This window comes from Haliotis asinina, chromosome 10, assembly GCF_037392515.1.
Source record: "Haliotis asinina isolate JCU_RB_2024 chromosome 10, JCU_Hal_asi_v2, whole genome shotgun sequence".
Lineage (NCBI taxonomy): Eukaryota > Metazoa > Mollusca > Gastropoda > Lepetellida > Haliotidae > Haliotis > Haliotis asinina.
In genome coordinates this window covers 8,963,432-8,984,852 of record NC_090289.1, presented here as the reverse complement: position 1 = coordinate 8,984,852, position 21,421 = coordinate 8,963,432, and the positions used below count along the sequence as shown (strand labels likewise).

The following is a 21,421-nucleotide window of genomic DNA, read 5'->3' as shown; positions in this document are numbered from 1 at the left end:
CAAATATCAAATTTAAGACAGACGAAAGTTATAGCAACAATGTCAGGCTATTACCTCGTTCAGGAATATCTATGTAAAAGAACGATATTCCATTCATCTGCAGCTGGTAAATAATCCTGCTCTATGTCTTATGTCTTTGAACAGTCTAATATGCGAAAAAGTGACACATCGTTTGAGAATATTTCACACTTGTGTATACATAATCTCACTGGCCACCCAGGACAGCGCACCTGGCAACTAACTGTATGATGTCCGCCATTAGTTAGCCAATAATGAGCAACAATCAATCAATCAAGGCAGTGGCCGTTAATTCTTTGTAGGAAGGATGTTGTTTTTACACTCGTACTTTGCGACAGGGTGTATTCAGTATAGATTACGTAAATCTACACTCACTGACAACAAACTAAACACTGCCTTTTCGACAAATCCGCTGTGGAAGTAATTAATCAATCAGTGTGTTATCAGTTAATCCTTCGATCAATTGTTTTTGTAACTCAGCTGATAAACCCTCTTGCATCACTTATATGCACATTTACACAACATTCAATATATTTGCCACTACAGACCTTAATTTATAATGTTGAGTATTTACTCCAGACAGGAGAAATGCCAAATGGGAACCTATGTCGAGTAATTTTAGTAGTGTTACCACTATTTATACCCGTTATAAATTCATTAACTGACCATCAAGTTAATGATGACAAATAACACGTGTAGGTGTATACCATCAAACGCGAGTTACAGCAAGGAAGACATAATCTCTGTGTCGCATGCAGCCTGAACACACTTATAGGCCAAAACTATTTTGAGGATACCAACGGAACTTAGTTGTTACATATCAAATGCACATCGGTATTTGCTGTGTGCTGGGTAAATGGGTATAATCAGTTTTTTTATGTAAGGATATTTTCAGATTTCTCTACCAATGGCAAAGTCGTTGTTTTTAGTTTACAAATTCAGATAAATCAGCTGTGTGTTTTTTATTATCATAGATAATAAGGGTCGTAGCTACCAAATTTTATGTATGATGTTTGTTATGACAGCTGGGCCAACCCTCAAAACTATCTAAATACAAAGCTTTGCAATCTTTCGGACTTACATGAAACAAATGGCTTGCTATGTGTATGTAGACATCATATTTTCACATGACATGATTAAATATCGAGGTAAAAAAACACAGAAATAGGACCAAATTGGATCAATCACCATACCATCCAGGCATCAGAAAAAAAACTACACTGCCGGGATATTTTGTTACAATCAGATAAGGAATACCATGGATATTTTTAAATAACAGCATGTGGCATCTGACCTCCTCACTTTTTAGGGTGAAGAAATTCTGCTAATGTGGACAGGAGCCCGGTCACTTTGTCCGTCACGGTCGAGGGAGCGGGTGCTGACCAATTTGCAACTTGGTTTCGTAATTAGACCGTTGGTGAGTAACATTATTCGCTCAACATCAGTGCCCCTTTAATGGTACACATACAGAGGATATTCTTCAAATGTCAACTGTCACAAAAATTGTGATATGACTCCCATTTTAACTAATTTTTCCCAAACGTTTTAGCTGAAGAGTAACAAAATGACTTGCCATTGCATGTGTTTATGACAAGTGGTTATACATATACAGGGCATACTTACCTTTTCACAAATACCTGGCATCATGACTTATAATAACTGATGGTTCAGAAATGCATAGTCAGAATCGTACAACTGATTCTCATATTAATAGATTTCTTATTATTTCAGAGTCTGTCACGTTTCTTCCTTCCATTTCTTACTCTTACATTATAATTCTCATCAAAACTAACCTCAGCTGGGTCTTCTGGCGGGTCCTCTATGAATGGATGGTTCAGAAGACCTTCTGTGAATGGCCTTTCCTCAAAATCCTTAATCAGGCATCTGTAGAGAAAAACATACATACAACTTTAACTGCATGTGTGTGTTTGAGCTTCACACAGGTTTCCATACTATCTGAATCCAGTTGAATAACCTGGTGTGGGAGGAATCAAAAACAATATGTAGTTCAGCATATTATATGTATTGGAGAAAACACATCTCTGAGGTTTTCGTAGATAATGTAAAACCAGAGAGGGAGGGATTTCCCGACCCCGACGGTTTTACATTGTCTACCAAAACCGAGGAGAAGTGTTTTCTCTATCATATATACTGTCAGTGATGGGTAATTACAATGTAGGTAATCATTTAATGAAGCTACATAATAATAACTGTAGCGCGTGTAAAATCAATTTAATGACAGTAACTTTAAGTAGGTAATCTAACCCTGCCACCTTCATCAGCCCGATGGCCATGTGGGTACAGCATCTGCCTACAGATGAGAGAATTGTGGTTCCAATCCCGCTTCAGGATGTTGTTGATTTTCATATAAAATTAGGAAAAGTAAACCCTGGGAAGCGGTCTTACAAACAAAAAGTAAAACCTGTTCCTCTAAAACAAAAACCTCAAATGCAGTTATACTGGAAAAACAAGAGATGACCTAATATATAGTGAGATGCACACTTTAGGTCTATACATGTACACCAAGGATCACTATATAACATGGTGAATATTTGAACATACAAAGGATAGCAGGGTGAACTTGGGTATAAACAGGAGAGAAAGGGTCACCATCACGACCGATGTGACTATCTACACACTTTTTAGGAGCCACACATACTATGTTGCAAAATGAGGGGTATATAATGAAATCATAAGAGCTTTAATTTGATTTATCACCTAACATGTTGGAATATCTGAGGTATACATAATTTGTTTATGTACCATTGAATAACTTTAATTAATGAGACCCATGAAGGTCCTGGGGTAGTATAGGCCTTCGGCTACCCATGCTTGCCACAAAAGGCGACTAAGCTTGTCGTAAGAGGCGACTAACAGGATCAGGTGGTCAGGCTCGCTGACTTGGTTGACACATGTCATCTGTTCCCAATTGCGCAGATTGATGCTCATGTTGTTGATCACTGGATTGTCTGGTCCAGACTCGATTATTTACAGACTGCCGCCATATAGCTGGAATATTGCTGAATGCAGAGTAAAACTAAACTCACTCACTTCAGTTAATGAATCACAATCCAGTATTTGCTGAAGTCATGGTAGAATAGTTACTATATCAGACAATAACAGTGTACTCTGTCCCACAGTCACGATCTAGATAAACATGGGTACATTGTGATTAATTGAGGGTAATCATCAGAGAATCTGGAAGTCAACCCAAGAACCAGTGGACCTGGCAAGAACAGGATAATAATTGCTAGCTGTGGCTCCTCAGATGATTGAGCCTACCTTAATTAAATTCTGACATTTAAAACATATCAAAACATTAAGTTAACATTGATTTAATAACTCGGAAGACGTGCTGGGTGACCTGACTTGATATGTATCTATCTCACTATCATACAATACAGAAGTTGACCATCCATAAAGACTTGTCATTTCTGTTACTTACAGCTTCCAGAATGCTTCTCAAATAGTTCACTTACAGGTATGTAAAAAACGGACATCAATGTTATGTAATACAATATTTTTGTAACAGGATGCCTAATCACAAGTACAGGGAACCTATTAAATTGCTAACATCAGTTCTATACACAAATCAATACAAAAATACATTTCTTTTTTATATCAAAAGCTTACTTTTTAACAAAATCTTTAAAGTTCTGTGACCAGAGATCAGGCTGCTTGAATGTAGGTGGCGGGGACCTGAAGCAGACAAAGATGTAATATACAATAAATCTCACACCATATATGATAGACAGGGTGTAATAAACAAATTGTCTCTTGCGATTATGACAGGGTGAAATATACGACAATATACAGAGTAATAAGAAATGTTTCAAACAAACATTCATCTTGGTCACTGATGGCCACCAGCTAGTGTACTAATCTACATCATCCATTATGACAGGTTGAAATAAACAACATACAGGGTAATAAGAAAAGTTTTTAAAAAACATCAATGTTGGTGACTGATGGCCACCAGCTCGTGGAATAATCTTCATCATCCACAACCATAGAAAAGGGTTACTGCTGTGCTTATCTACATCATTTCAAACAAAAGTATTACCTATGGATCTGTGAAATACATACATTAAGTAGTAAAGTTTCTGAGAGCAATTAGATTTTCAGAAAATGAAAGATGAGCCTTAATTTGCAGTGTTACTACTCACACGGAGAATATACGTACTTGACACACCGTAAATACCGCTGATCACAGCAGGTACATGTCCTTATCACAAATACAAGAATAACTACATGCTGTCACGTTAATCTGTCAAGCAACATTCACAATGATTCATACAGTTTCACCTGCTGCACAAAATGCTACACATGAACTAAGTCAGTCAAAACCTAAAATGACAAAGTCATTGATCAAATGAATAATCGACAAAACATGTACGAAATATCAGGAACTATAATCCAACATGCAACCTACTTTGATAAATCATGTCAACATGACCTGTCCACAGAATATGTAACCAAACTCTGCTTCAAATGACAGAAATCTGACATTACCCTTAGTCATAAAACAGTCCTGTGTGGATCCACCTCAGACTTCCTTCTTCAGTCACACACAATGAATCGTGTCACATTAGATCAGACTTATCTAAAACCACCAGCACAAAGAAGGCCTGAGCATGATTTGAACAACTATAACATGTATCTGATAAGACAACCTGTTACTGGGTTTGTGTCACACCCACATATCTCTCGGAGATTTCTCAGGTGTGTAACTTATACATTTCTATGTATTTCATAGATATGTCAAGAAAATTGCGAAACAAAAGGAAAGAGTTCGGAGGAATAAAGTTCGAAATGATAAATCATGTGAACATTTTTAATTATACATGATTTTTCTATTTTGTACATGATATCGTCTTCACCAGATGAATACACGAGGTACAGATTCTATATTTCATTGTTCAAGGGCAGATAGTATTCTATTCTACATTATAATTAGTGTTGATCTAAGGCACATTTTGTCAAACTCTTGAAAGAAATCTTAAAAGAAAGAAAAGAGACAGAATTTTGTTTTGTATTTAAATATATTTTCAAACAAGTATAGCATATTTTTTCAACATTTAGTACAAAAACATAAAAGAATTACTCACAATTATCATTATCAGTTTTCAGGATAGCTTTAAAGGGTAATGCATCTTATTAAACTTAATATCATTTTATTTTTCAGAGAGAGAACCTCCACTGCAAACCAACTTTAGACATATTCCATTGCCTGACTACACAAAAACTCTCTCCCAAAACACAGCAACTCAAGAGGTCCAAGCCATTTATCTTTTAGTGCACATAACTAGGAAGTGATTCAGTTGTAATCAATAACCTACATATATACAGAAGTGTGCACGTGACAACCATAAAAACATATACCCCTGACCTCTTATCAGCTCAAGATTGTGTTTCAGGTAGAAGTGGGGAATAAGATTGTGTAACAAATGACCTTCAATCTGACTGGTCAAAAATGACAAAATATTATTAGATCAAATCTGATTGGCTAAGAAATAACATTAGTTGAGTTCTAAATGCTAAAATTTGGAATTTTCGACATGTATTGATATGTACAGAACAGCAAAGAAACACAAATTTAAAAAAAAAATAAAATCTCATGAAAGTAAAAGTTTCTTGAATTGCATTTCTTTTGCAGTACAGAATGCTACTCAAGAATTGATAGGAATATTGCAAATATCCAAATGCTGGAGGAATCTGATTGTTCAGAGATATAGTATAAATAAGATATGATTTGAGCATGTTAAAATTTCATTTCAAGCATAAACAGACCAAGGAATACATGGTCTCCTCTAAGTTCATTAGTAAGTACAGTAACCTTATTGTACGTTGAGGAAAATCAATTTCTTAGTAAGCATATTTTGTATTTTCCTGTATTTGATGGTACTTAACATTGTACGGTTATATAACAAAAGTGAGTAAGTGGGGTTTTTTTTATGCTGTCTTTAGTAATATCCCAGCAATATTCCAGCAGGAGACACCACAAATGGGCTTCACATATACTGTAAACAGCCAAATTTTCATGGTTGTTTGATTTTCAAGAACTTCGCGTCAGACTTCATGGTGTGAGAAAAAAAACACACGATAATATAGATTCATATATAGAATCATTCATTTTATTCACACATGTCAACAACATAAAAATAATACAGGTGTCATTGCTCAGTCACATGTCTTGATCTTCCTGTGACGTTATGTGGATTAACAAGGCTCAATCATGTGTCAATCAGCACCTCACGAAAATAAGAAGGCGAAAAAAGGTTTAACGACCTCCACTAGCAAAAATTTAAAGGTGTAGAAATAACACAGGTTACAGTATATACTGGACAAATATTGTTAGGGATATATTTCAATTTTGAAATTTTGAATAATGATCTATTTATTCGTTGATACTCTGATAAAATATCAGTCATACAAATACCAATATCCCTAACTTATTTTGTCCAGTATATAACAATAACTCAATATCATAATTTTACTTGGGACCTAAACAACTTAATCATCTGCCAAGAACATTCGCATGGTAAGGTAATAAGAGTCATTTATCTAAACTGTGCAGTCTTAAAATGAGTAGCGTATCAGCTACTTTGTGAGATATTCAATATAAGTGTTGTCAGGGAGGACCACACATAGATAGCAAGTTGGATCAAGACATGGACACAATTATATCAGCCCTTACATTAACAGACTGACATGACACATTGGCCAAGATTTTCACATGAGAATGTTTCAAAATGTTTTAAATATATCTATTATTCCTTTCACAGCATCACACCTTATTTTCATTTTACATTGTGCAGTGTTGTTTGAGTGAGAGACTAAATCGTACTCTCTGAATTTTATTTAATTTTGATAGAAACAAACAATTCCGTTTAAAGGCAAAGTTAAAGGGCAGCAGCTTTGCAGAAAAGATTAGGCAGAAATGAAAATAATTTAGTTCAGGGACTGTTTGACAAACAGGTTATCTGCGTGAGTTTAGTTGGAAATTATAAATGCTAAGTCTGTCTTACTGAACATGTTTAATGCTGTTGAAAAAACTGTCATGTAATGTACATATACCTTTAACATGTATGTAAGTATATTACTTAATGTGCACGAAGCATATGATCAGTCAAATACGCCATGGCAGCATTAAACATCAGTGTTAAACATATTCCTAGTCTTATCTACTTTAATCTGGAATTACCGAACACTGCATACTTAGACTAACCCTCAACTGTTCTCTTCTTAAAGTCCCTGCAATATCCCGAAACTATAAAAATGCATTTTTTTCTGTTACATTTTAAAAAGTTACACAGTCGAACCCTGTTTATCTGGACGTTTTGGTTTCACTCGAAAATTGTTCAGATAGCGAGATGTCTGGTTAATGGACCAAACAAGCATCACATGACAATTAAGGGAAAGCAAAAAAATTTGATGTACGTATATCTATAAGTCAACAGTCAATAGTAATAACAGTGAATCATCATAACATATAAGCATACCAATAATACATGGAAGGCGGAATGCAGGTTACCATTTGTCAAGTTGTTTCAGACGTAATCATGTAGCGTGTGGAGCTTCAAGTGATAAGTTAGATGAAAAACATAAATCGATGACAAAAAGTCTCTATTTAACCACCTGCATATTCTCTTTTTTCAAATTTGTCCTCACACCCGCCAAATCCTAATGAACAACCAAAGTGTTTTGATGGCTAATTAATCAATTCTAATCAAATGCCTCCCAACAGATTAAGATGAAATCATTGATGTGACACATACACATGCACGTTTCAAAGATATCTCTGTCCGGATAACTGGATCATTTTTCAATGGAAACCTATGAGAATGGTTTGAAAATTCGCTGTCCGGGTCCGGCAGTGTGAGGTCCAGTTAAGTGAGTACAATGAATGAATGTACGTTTCGTTTCACATAAAAATCGTCCAGAACCCCGGCTTTCCAGATATGTGGGGTCCGAGTAAATCGGGTTCGACTGTGTTGTGGTTTGATTTTGATCACTGAAGCTGTTCCTGACAACTTAACTGACTGATTGGACAAGCCATAATGACAGTTTTATTTTACTGCATTACCCAAGATCAATTTTATTTCTTGTATTATGCATTTTTTGTCCCCAGAAAACTATACAGGAGGAAAAAGCATGAAAATAAAATCACCAAAGTAATATTACTTCTAAGCATTAAAAGTATTTTAATTCTGGCAATTAATGAAGTGTATATGGGGCAAAAAATAATTTAAAAAAAACAACATTTCTTGTAAGTTTACATATTTTTTTTCTAATTCTCAAAAAAATATGATGCATAAAACAAGGAACAAAATTGGTCTGGTCTTATGGTATGGCTTTGTTGACACTGGATTAATTGTAAGCTGCCAGACTCCAAAAATCCTCTTGTTTCCACATGAGCCTGACGTATTTACTCTTGGATGATGAGACTGTCCTCTTGATGCACAGTATTGAGAGACACCGTAAACAATTACTATAATGATTCAATAATCAAAAAGTCAACAGTTACTTTTCAGATATTTTTTTTATCTGTATCTTTTGTATCAGTTTGTAATCAGTTAAAAAAATGAGAAGTCAGACAAATATAATGAAAGGATAATTTAATCTTATGTTCTCAGTTGCTCTTTTTATCACTTGTTGGATGAAATCATTTACTTGGAAAAAAGAATAACCACAGGCCTGGTCTCCAAAGCAACACCATCCTTTAATATCCACTCAAAATGTCTCAAATATATTTTGTAGAAAATATTGTTTGCATAGAAGATATGCAGCAGGTGATAAATGACTCAAAATGAGACAAAACGTTATTCTGTGAATTCATGGATTTGTAACAATCGCTTGGGAAGACACTTGGCACAGAGAGCAAGACAGGAAATTGCACATGCTTGCTATGATTCTAATTCAAGAAGCATATTGTTTTGTTTCAATTTTGGATTTTGGAAATAAGCCAGAGTGAAAACTGAACATCTGAAAATAAACGTGCCAAGTTTCTCACTGGCAATTTTATCCCACTCATGTGTATGGCAAAAGACTTTCCAGTCCAGCATAATTGTCTATATGAACCTGTTGGATGAGACTTGAACACACTTAAACCCTGATAATCTGGATACGTTCTTTATGGACATTTCTTCTTTGGAAAAGTAAATAACTTTATAAAAATCTCCCATTCCAGATAATTTCACTAGGAGAATTTTAACAGGAGCAAGCAGCAATAACACATCCTACAGACGCTGGAGTACATGTTCCACCCTCTGTTTCATGCCTAGCAACATGGTTATGACAGGGCTGGATCACTCGACCCTGATTGTGGTTGCTGGAGGAAGGGAGACAACTCTATATGAGTAACCATGCTCAGCTTGTGGTGTTCCTGGTTGTTCAGGATAGGTATAATATTTTGTTTGATACCAATTTCATCACACATCCATTATCATGATATATATTTCCTGCAAATAAGGTTCAAAAGAGCCTTGACTCAATTTACATTGCCAATCCAACTGAACATATCAACAAAATAAGTAAGTGAGTAAGTTGAGTTTTACACCACTTTTAGCAACATTCCAGCAAACCTGAGGAAATGGACTTCTGACATGGTGAAAAGGCAGGTTTTTTACATGGCGAATAATGCTATAACCACAATGCCCAACGCCCACAAAGAAAACTGATATCAGTCAGTTAAAAGTAGAAAACAATTTGAGGTACTATCACTCAAGCTTACCAGGCTATCACTCAAGCTTAAGACACTTACACCATAGTTATTTCAATGTATATCTCATATAAATCAGCTCCTTGTTTCCACTATACCAGTAAACATGCAGGTAATAGGCAGGTCATAAACACAACATGCTTACATGTGGGTATGAGTTGGGGAGTGGGTGGGTGTGAGTAAGGTTTGACTCTGCTTTGAGTATTATTCCTTATACCAGCAATATCATGACCTTCACACATCAAATCAAGGTTTTGGGCATGATAAGCACTAAGCCACCCCTCTGCTTTCGTTCATATGAAGCAGATACACCATAAGCAGATTTAATATACAACACGCCTCAGTTTCACAAAATGATCAGATTATAATCACTGGGATTATGATGGGGTATAATCACAGACACCAAGCATGCATTACCTACCTATACATTACATATTCATGGATTTGAATTTAACTCATAAATTTGCTTATTTTTTTTTCTATAAGTGGTCCCTCACCTAAATGTCATATCCTTGTTTCACTGTAAGTTTACTATTCACAGAACTGTAGGGTTTCAAATCTGCATTATACCAAGTAGGATATCAATTTCATTCAGTTATCAAAATAATGATGAAACATAATTTTGGAGTCATCAATGCACTTCAGTTTCTTTAATGAACGTTCCAGAGTATTTGAATACTGATTATCACTGACATTATTAGGATATTTTTGTCTCCTTATAAGTATAATGAGGACCTCAGGGACATCACCAGCTCATTCAACAAGGCTACAGGCACAGGTCCATGTCCATGTAATGTCCATATGATGTCCACATGTCTATAAAATGTCCATATTATGTCCATATAATGTCCATAAAATATCTATTATAATGTCCATATTAACATAATGTCTATATAATATCTATATAATGCCTATATATTGTCCATGTAATGTCTCTTTAATGTCCATATAATGCCAATATAGTGTCTATACATTGTCTATATAATGTATATTTAATGTCCAGATAGTGTATACATATTGTCCAGATAATGTATACATACTGTCCAGATAATGTATACATAATGCCTAGATAATGTATACATAATGCCTAGATAATGTATACATAATGTCTAGATAATGTATACATAATGCCTAGATAATGTATTATAACGTCTACATTACGTCAATGTAATGTCTGTCCATGATTATGGTTTGAACTGATGAAGTAACATAAAAGCATACACAATATATGTTTGAAGCATGTCTAAAATCTCACCCTGTTTCAGGGGATGGTTTAATGTAGCTGAAATGTTGACATCAATAAGAAATATATCTTGAGTAACCCAATCTGATATTCATTTCTCTTGACACATATTCCAGGCAACAATATTGCTTGACCTGTCGTATACTGTACTGGTCATTCATTCAGCCTTGTAAGAATGTATATTTCTGAACTCAATAATGAAAACAAAACTAAATACTGCTAAATGCATTTCATGTGACAAGAGACTTCATGAATATTGCGATTCTCTTTATAAAACATGCATTCCATATTTGTTCTCTACAGAAGACTGATCTCTTAATAATACAATCATTCCATCTCATACACCTGTGAAGATCCATGTTAGAATTTGCCCATGCATGTCATAAAAGGTGATGATGAGAACAGGTGTAGGTCAATTAATGGTGTAGCCAATGCTCATGCTGTTGACCACTGGATTGCCTGATCCAGACTCAAAGATTTAAAACTTGCCATCATATAGCTGGAATATTGTGGCACTAAACAATAAACGGGCAAAAACAATCTCACACTTGGAAATACAGAAATAGAAATTCAGATAAGGCATAAGGCATAAGCATGATTAATTATGATCTCACCTGGCAATCTTAAAAAGGGCTCTCCGTGGGTCAATGTCCGATAGAGGGGGTGCTCCATCAGCCAGCTCGATGGCAGTAATCCCAAGGGACCATACGTCACAGCGGATGTCGTATGAGTACTCAATCTGCTGCTCACACGCTATCACCTAGACGATAACGTACAAACTGCATTAATCTACGGACATGTACACACATCTAAGGAATATGCCTAGAACCATCCAGTTCATCAAATCTCAATTTGATTCAGATATATACCATGGACCTAGCTGCCACCATAACTGCATCACAGCATGTCACAATCTATCCATTTCCCAGCACGCAAAGTTTTATCTTGCTCATCGCATCACTGATAAAAATGTAGCATAGATTTACAATAAAGATAAAGACCTTCCCTGAACAACCTGACAGTGTGCTTTAGTGATGTAAAAATTAATATACAAATGTTATGAACAGATGTTTCCCTTGTGTAAATATGGGCAAGGAGTTCAAGATAAAAAAACATTTATTTACAGTTCATTTTATGATTGTATGCAAAAATTTGAGTCAGCCACTGGTAGTATTGTTGTTGGTTGATTCAGCAATACCAGAACACTGTAATATCATTGGGCATCTGTCCCAAACATCATGTATCCAAATCAGGTTCAAAACATTAACCCTCCAAGTTATTCATTATTTATCCTAAGGCCAAATAAAAAAAGTGTTTCAGTTCCAATTACACCTTGAAAATGGTAGGTAGGATTTTTTTGTACATTTTTTGAAGAAGTAAAGTACAAACTAATAGCACATTCGTCAATGTGTAATTGTCTATTCAGTCAAGCTTGCAGCCATCATGTCACCTTTCTCTATCAGAATGACAGATGTTCGTCAGTACCAGGAAAAAACAATGGTAACTGAACACTTATTTTATTTTTTCCACTTAAAAAAAATAGTGTGAGCACCAGAATTCAAGGGTGGGCTGGTAATCGGAACTACAACATGTTTTTAAGCCAAATATGGAGATTTAACACACTGGATAAACAGGTGTATGTAACGCACACGTCCACTGAACAACCTTGCAATGCAAGTTACTAATCTGATGCAGCCCCAGACATGACTGTCAGAGATTTCGGGTGAGGAAAGAAGTCCTCAGCATCCCATGCTGTCGTAGGAGGCAACTGAATCAATGGACTGTCAGACCTGGTATCCCTGTTGAAGGCATGTCACCATATCTCAGATGTTTTTGCTCATTAAAAGATTGTCAAGCTAACTGCTACATCATCACACTGGATATTAACACATAACTAATCACTTGCAGCATCAGTATTTAACACTCAGGGAACCATCACTAACATCAAGGAGATACGCACCTCAGGGGCCATCCAGTATGGAGTTCCAACGTGTGTTTTTCGTCGCCCAAGTGCTCGATCCAGATGTCCAGACACACCTATACACAAACAATCAGACATATAACACCATTTCTCAGACCTATGAATATCGGGTAGCGCAGCTCTTCAGCAACCCATGCTTGCAACAAAAGGCGACTATGCTTGTTGTAAGAGGTGACAAACAGGATTGGGTGGTCAGGCTTGCTGACTTGGTTGACAAATGTCATTGGTTTCCAATTCTCCAAATTGATGCTCATTCTGTTGATCACTGGATTGTCTGGTCTAGACTCAATTATTTACAGACCACTGCCATACAGCTGGAATGTTGCTCAGTCCAGGGTAAAACTAAACTCACTAACTCACTCAACAGTTCTCTTGCCTGAAGATTCTTCATTCACAATCATTGAATTTTAACATTAGAATAACCAAGGCACTGATGACATTCCTTCCACAAAAATCATCCAAACGAACAAATTTAACTTACATGCATAAATAACAATGTCAGTTTGTAAGTACATACATAGCATGATGGTTCCATGTACATTTTCTTGGTATTTTGTGATTTAGATATATATCACTCTAAAATTCAGGATTGTACAATAACATATGATAAGTTACAGATTAATGGGCATTTTTATTTTATTAATGTCAATACCAAAAACATCAACAAGCCAAGGCTCATCACACCTATTTAGATTCAAGAGTTGTGATAATTTTCGAAAAATATAAAACATCAAAATATAATTTTGCACTGCAAGTCTCTCATAGATAGGGAGGGTGATCCCTAAATTAGACAACAATCTATGCAAGGGTCTAAAAGTTCAATTGGTTCAACAAAAATAGTTCAAAACAAGTAAATTGATGACACTCTTTCAAAAATTAGAAAATTAAAGTCAAACTGTACTTCTCCTTTTGACAAAGAAACTGTTATCCAAATTATGAATAAATTTTGATCAATACTTTTATAATAATTGGTTAAATACACATTTACAAGCTATTTTTTAAGTGTACTTCTCCTTTAGACAAAGGAGGCTGTCCCCAAATATGAATCCAGTCCAACCAATAACTTTGAAGACAATGGTTAAACAAAAAATGACCTTTTTCTCTCCCTAAGTTTCTTAACCCACACAATGTCCATTTAATTACTGTTCAGTAGGACTAAACAATCAGTGTGTAGCTTTGTTCCCACTATAGTGAACATTTCAAAACTTTCCTCTTGTTTTGATTTAAAATTATTTATATTCCTGTCACATTTTAAAGCAACATGAAAGGACTAATTTTAATAATAGTACATCTTATCCATCATCCCTTTTGACAAAAACAGAAATACAGAAAAAAAGGTCAGACGAAAAAAATGGGAAATGATGTCCATTATAGTTGCTAACGGCATTTTCATAATTTACACCCAAAGACATTCCATAAGCAAAACAAAATGTCTGGCCAAGTATATTGTGTCCATACCAAAGTCCACTAGTTTAATCTCCCCGGACTCTGTGATGAGTATGTTGTGACCTTTGATGTCTCTGTGCATGACGTTGTTGCAGTGGAGATAGTTCAGAGCCTGAAGGAGATATTCAGAATTGTGAACAACAACAATATAAGCAAACACATGCGTGCCAAATCAGAATAAACACAAACAACTGCTTTAGAGGCATTCTGTTTTAGAGGCATTAGAGGAACAATTGGAATGACACGTCAACTTCTTGACACACACGATATATTACAACACACACACATGCAAAATCAGAATATGCACACACACACGCAAAATCACAATAAGCACACACATATGCAAAATCACAATAAGCATACATGTAAGAAATCAGAATACATACACACACATGCCAAACCAGAATAAGCACGCACACATGCCATTTCAGCAAAAGCACACACATACACAAACTCAAAATAGACATACACAGAGGACACAGAATCGCTTAATGAACAAATCCCTATCTTTGGTGTCACCTACAGAACAAAGGAAACACAGGAATTGAAGAGATCCTATCTTCAGCCTCCAAGGACAAAAGTTCAAAGGATGAGGAGACACATTGAACCGATGCCTACCTTCAATGTCTCCCTGAGTATGTGGCCTATGAGTCCTTCTTCCAGTCTCTTATTGTCCTTGATGAGAGCCCGACTCAGGTCTGTGACAGTTCCACCACCACACATCTGAAAACAGACAATATTGACAAATATCAAGGGAGGACTACTAGGATATAATTAAAAAAAGTCTTCATGAAACTTTTCCACTTTCAGACAAAACAGCAGTACAGAGCCAATTGAGACGTTAATAACTATGACACATTCTTCTTAAGCTGCAGTTGTCCTTGTGGATCTGAAAACATAGAGAAATTGATGATTCGATTATTTGCAGGCCACCTCTTCTGGAGCAGCCTTTCATTCTACATGTCTACAAGCTCCGACAAAGTGTTCACACCTACCTCCATCACAAGCCAAATCTGGTCCTCAGAGTTTCCATCCCGCTTGAGATACATCCCGAAGAAATCCGGGATGTTGGGATGTGAACTGAGGTCTCGGAGGACCTGGAACTCCTCCTCTACCTCTTCCAGGACCTCATGGATGGACTCCATTACCTTTGCTGCAGCCTTGACATCTGAAGGAATAGCAAACACTGTTAGGTATATTTCATTACATGAACTGAGGGCGATTATAATTTGTGTTAAATTTGTAGAATGAAGTGGTAGAAAAAAGGAAAAAAGGCTAGATCACTCTATATAATTTTCAGTGTAAACAACCATAAATTTCAAACATAACAGATGTGAACACGCTATATTTGATTAAACCAGGCTTTTGAAAACTATTTAAGGATCATTCTTTTGAAAATTAATCTCAAATCAAACCTGACCATCATTTCTTTCATCATTCCAGTGACTTAACCCAGTGGCTAAAGTGTTCCATCTTTATGCTAAAATCCAGATTAAATTACCCACATGTGTACAATGTATGAAACCCATTTCTGGTGTCCCCCACTATCATAATGGTGGCATATTGCTAAAAGCAGCTGAAAACCTTACCCCCTCATCAGTTTCTATCTTGCTTCTTAGTACATCCAGAAAATACACCTACAATCTACTGAAGATCACCTATCAGATGCTATACTTTCAGTTCAGTTAACACATTGCTGTCATGAGAATCAACATAATTGTTTGGCACATAGCTGAATTTCTGTATATAGAATTTACAAACAACTGAAACAAATATTTCTTCCTCAAAATATCGCTTTTATGTACGTTTTCAAACTCTTATATCATTTCTGGACTTTCCTGTCAAACTGACTGCTTAAGTATTACAAAGTAAAAAATTATTAATAACATACTATAAACGTTTGTCATAGAGGTGACCAACAAGATTGGGTGGTAAGGATGACTGGTATGGTTGGTACATCATATCCCAGCTGTTTGGATCAATGGTCATGATGGCAATCACTAGATTATCTGGTCCAGACTGGTTATTAACCAACCATCATCATATACATGGAATATTGTTGCCTAGTGCAGCTTGTTACAACAACTAACATATGCTCATGGTTTTGATCATTGGATTTAGTGGTCCAGACTTGACCAACATCATAAATCTGAGATATTTCTTATTGTGATGTTAAACTACAAACACACAAAACACAACACAGTGGTCCTTACTTGTCTTCTTGTTCTTGGCCATGTACACCTCTCCATACGTTCCCTCCCCGATCAAGTCCTCCAGCTCCCATTCCTCCGCCGGGTCCGGGAGCTCAGAGAAGTTGATGATCTGGCTGTATTGTGTGTACATCTTCAGCATTGTTGCGGCCTCATAGCCACCTGCAAGAATGGCACAGTCAGGTCACTACACATCCACACATGTCCCCTTAAACTGGACAGGTCCATGACGTGCAATTCATTATTAATACCATTATTAAAAGGTCTAGAAGAAACTCAAAACAATCAAATTGTAAGACCACTGCAATGACCTCAATTCCCTGTATACTATGATCATGATCAAACCAGAAACCGCATAATATTAAATTATATGGCCTCTGATCAACCTCATGGTTTTAGTTAATGCAAACGTTCATTGAACACACGCTGATACTCTGATAAAATTGGTCTTTCAAGATGTAATATTATTACAATCCAAAATGTGACCTTGACCTTGACCTTGACCAAGAGTTAGGAATAAGTCAAAATGAGCATGATTCATACCAAGATGCCAAAAACCTGCACATGTGTGCTTCATAGAAAACCAACATAATATATCTACACAAACCCCAACACTCACATGAGTCATACCAGAGACCATATAATAGATTATAAGACCTCTGGTCATACAAGGTTAGTGGCAAAACTGTAACACATGAACCAAGCTGTGTTCACCTACATTATCCAAGTTAAATGCTTCTTGAGTAATCACAATAACACCTTTTATGATCCTGACCTACATAGTGACCTTGACCTGTGATATGAAGGTGAAAATCCCTTCCAGGTCATGGAGGATATACATACTTCATGTGACATCTTGATCAGTAAAACAAAAAATCAAAAGTCAGGTCACAGTGGCCTTTTGTGAAAACTGAAAAAAAAGAATGTAAAGCAACATTAAAATGTGCCATATATCACCACATTCTGTCATAAAGTGACCCCACACATAAGGTGACCACCTTGAACAAACCTTCAAAATCAATACTAATTTATATAGCCAGCCCAGATCAAAGCACATCATCAGAGTTTACATGATCCCTAAATTTGTATTGTTACTCACCATGGAAGATCCTGCAGTGTAATAGTTTTACAGAATTATTACACTAGTGTCATACCACTAGACATATGACGTAATAATGGTTACAGTTAAGACTGTATGCCTCAATACTAATGCTTCTGTTGCAGTCATATTAGACCTTGCTTGATTCGTGCATGATCGAGTCATCATACTGTAGGCAGTTTCTATCAATTTATGTTTCTAGAGTATTAAACAGAATACAAAGCTCGCTTCTGTGAAATACCATTTTTGCTAAACTCATGAAAGATATAGTATGAAACTTACTTTCTCTCATTTGATACCAAATCATTAACATGTTTCATACACTGGGTTTTACATGGAAGGTCATTTAGTATCTCTTTTAAATATATTTGTGTCACAATATTGTCTTAAACAATACTTGGCCATGTAGAACTCCAGGACATGCTGCCATTTTGTGTGCTGTGGTAACAGTAAAACGCTCTTTTCATTTAATTTCTGAAGTAAGTTAAATCTATTTCCTGCAATGTAATTGCGAAATGTCTTACTAGGTTGAGTTTCATCTAACTATAAGGCGTTTGTTTATTCAGCAAACAGTTACCCATTGATATCACTAGTTGGAAAAATGTGGTACCTTCTGCCCACAGATCTAGGTAGGAAAACTCACCTTAAATGCATCAATATACAGTAATCCTGGACATGAAATGTACCGATCACACAGATACTGTCTGCTATTACACTTAAACCACAATAAATAAGACATTCTACTATAACCATCTGTCACCATGTGAAAGCCATTAAGCTCGGGTTTATTTCAATTTCATTGATAGGTGGTGATATTCAAATATCCATCTGTAATTTAGAATTCCATCTGTAAACCATTTTGAAATTATATCATATCTAAAAGTTGAAAAGTTTATTTGTATATTTCTTGCAACTCAAGGGAAAGGTTTTTATGATTGTTTGAATTACCATGCAGTCATAGAGAGTACAGTCATTATAAAGTAATCTTGATAATGTCAGAATTTATGAAAATACTGGGAATATTCATGATGAAATAATGGGGTTTTTTTATGAATACAAAAACAAAGACAAAACATATCTAATATTTTACACATTAAACGGGCTGTTTTCCTTGCTGGTCATGACATAGATACATAGCCAAGCATGAAATTGTTTGTGTTTAACTAGTTATAAATGAATGACTTGAATCAAACTCGAAAAATAATCAACTGGCAAAAACCTAGCCCTATATGAAGCACCTTGCTCATACGAACACTCTTGACCATATAATTTCAAGCATCCCAAAGGCAACATGCAAATATTACACCTTCCTTATGTGAATATATACAGCTTATAATAATCTTGTCTTAACTGAAGCTCCATAATAACAAACGGAGCTCAGGATTTTCAGAATGGAATGGGTTTGTCTACTATTAGACAAAAGGCCATGGGAAGTACACAGACAATCACCTCTGAAAGTATGCTGGCAATACACTCTAACAGTGAGTGAGTGAGTGCGTGAGTGAGTGAGTGAGTGAGTCAGTCAGTGAGTGAGTGAGTGAGTCAGTGAGTGAGTGAGTCAGTGAGTGAGTGAGTGAGTGAGTCAGTGAGTGAGTGAGTGAGTGAGTGAGTGAGTGAGTGAGTGAGTCAGTGAGTGAGTGAGTGAGTGAGTGCCACAAACTTGAAAACATACTCAAAGTGATCTGGGGTTCAAACCATACATCACTGGTTCCAGCAACACCCAAGGGACACGACTGAAGTGCACAGCTTTCCATGACCAAGCTACCCATATCACCTACCAGCCAAGTCCAATAGCAGTGTATGAATTTGATAAGAAAACTGGTTTGTACACCATGGCACTGAAGAATATCAAAAGCATTACATTAGGTTGAGAAAACCCTCTTTACACCATCCAAATCCAATTGATGATTGCATCCTTAGCAGACAGCAAATCAGCACACACAGGATACTGAATATTGATTGGCCCAATCACCCTCAATAAATATATATCAAATCAATCAAATCAACACCAAATCAAAAAGGAACAAAAATCACAAAAATAGAATTAAATCACAAAAATAGAATTCAATTAAATCAGTGTCAGATGGTAATCAACTGGATCATATGGTGGGCATGATATAAATTAAATGAACGGTAATCAATTTCAATTTCACAGAAATATACAACAGTAAACTGTTTTATTGACGACAACTTGATATACAAAGTCACACCAAAACAACAAATCAGTCTGCATACAGGAATACATGGCTTGAAGAGGGCGCTCAAATCATTCCCGACTGACAGCCCATTATCACAAATCAATACCTATATGGTCCTGTGTGTGCACATTGCTAAAGCACTTCCATTGATCGTGCTAGGTCCTCACATGACTTAATGATATTAGTGGCTGAGCCTGAAATAAGTACATCCTTCACATTAGCAGGGCAGATATTTAATTGCAGATATGCACGCTCGTCTACTTTGGTGATAAAGGATGCTCATCAACAAATACTTAGATGTTCATAAATGAAGCTAATGATCATTTCTTTCCAAATTACTGTCAGGAATTAGAAATGTATGACATTGAGGCTGAGTGAGTGAGTGTGTTTAATTTTACTCCGCTGTTTAGCAATATTCCAGTGATATAACGGCGGGGGACACCAGAAAATGGGAAAATGAGGCTGATAACATTTACACAAAAAGATTGTAATAACAACATGGTAACCATTTGGATACATATATTAATTTGTAGCTATTACATATTTTGTATAATTTTCTACTTTAGGTAGTTGTGTTGTCAAATTCTTTTCGGCATAGGAACTTGTCTTATGAATCACTGTCAAATATAATCTGTGTTCGTTTTTATTTTGATCAAGGACATTCCATCTTTTTGTATCTTGGTTCTAAGTATGGTTACTGTGTAAACCGCATGGTGATGAGAGATTCATGTTGTACATGGGCGCATGTTTTCCCTTTTGTATAGTGGTGAGGTCAAAATGAAACACATCTGTCTTTCTGTCCATGTGTTTGTCTATGCATCCGTATGAAGAAATTGGCAACATCAGACCACTGAATCACTCACAAGACTATCTCTTCAGTGAAAGGGCTGTCGGGTAGCTTAAAGTTCGAAGCATCCACCCGTCCTCAAGAACGTCCAAGATTGCAGTATGTGAAGCAATGGTGTCCCATCAGAATATTGATCAAATATTGCACAACAAAATTGTCACTGCAACAAATCACTAGCACATTTACTGAATGGAAAAAGGTCTTGTGAAATATTTCTCATTATCAACCATGCATTTTTTTCTAACTTGTTCCATGAATTTGTGTCAACATAATGGCAAGGTGAAAAGAAATAACAAATATTGTTTTTAGATGATAGTATGCAATCTAATGCTGTTACCAGTGCCCTTTGAACACATGGATCTGGCCTTTAAAGGCACTATTTCACACCATACTTATCTGAAAATCAATAATGCATTTCTCTCAATAATACTATCAGCCCATCAGGGAGGCTACCATATGATTAAATGTTACGAAAAAAACAATTATGCCCTTAGATTACAATATTAAATTAAATGGATTGATGAATTTATGTAACGTTCCATTAAATCAGTTCTCGTTCAGTCTGCTTGATTAACCTTAACATTTCATTCACAACCCACAGAGTTATGTCCCTTGGAGTGCTTTGGCAAACTCTGACAATGGTGCATTTGACAGTTTT

General features: G+C 36.0%; 1 protein-coding gene across 1 annotated transcript in view; it reads right to left on the bottom strand.

Moving 5' to 3' along the window:
- The window catches only part of LOC137299174 (myosin-IIIb-like), a 118,600-nt gene that overhangs the window by 34,137 nt on the left and 63,042 nt on the right, over positions 1–21,421 (bottom strand). Inside the window, exons 3-10 of the mRNA XM_067831731.1 lie at positions 16,623–16,781; positions 15,405–15,577; positions 15,028–15,132; positions 14,422–14,521; positions 12,943–13,019; positions 11,597–11,742; positions 3,652–3,717; positions 1,812–1,902 (exon numbers count right to left, since the gene is read on the bottom strand). Coding sequence (XP_067687832.1) covers positions 1,812–1,902; positions 3,652–3,717; positions 11,597–11,742; positions 12,943–13,019; positions 14,422–14,521; positions 15,028–15,132; positions 15,405–15,577; positions 16,623–16,781 — 917 coding nt within the window. The remainder of the gene's footprint in view (positions 1–1,811; positions 1,903–3,651; positions 3,718–11,596; positions 11,743–12,942; positions 13,020–14,421; positions 14,522–15,027; positions 15,133–15,404; positions 15,578–16,622; positions 16,782–21,421) is intronic.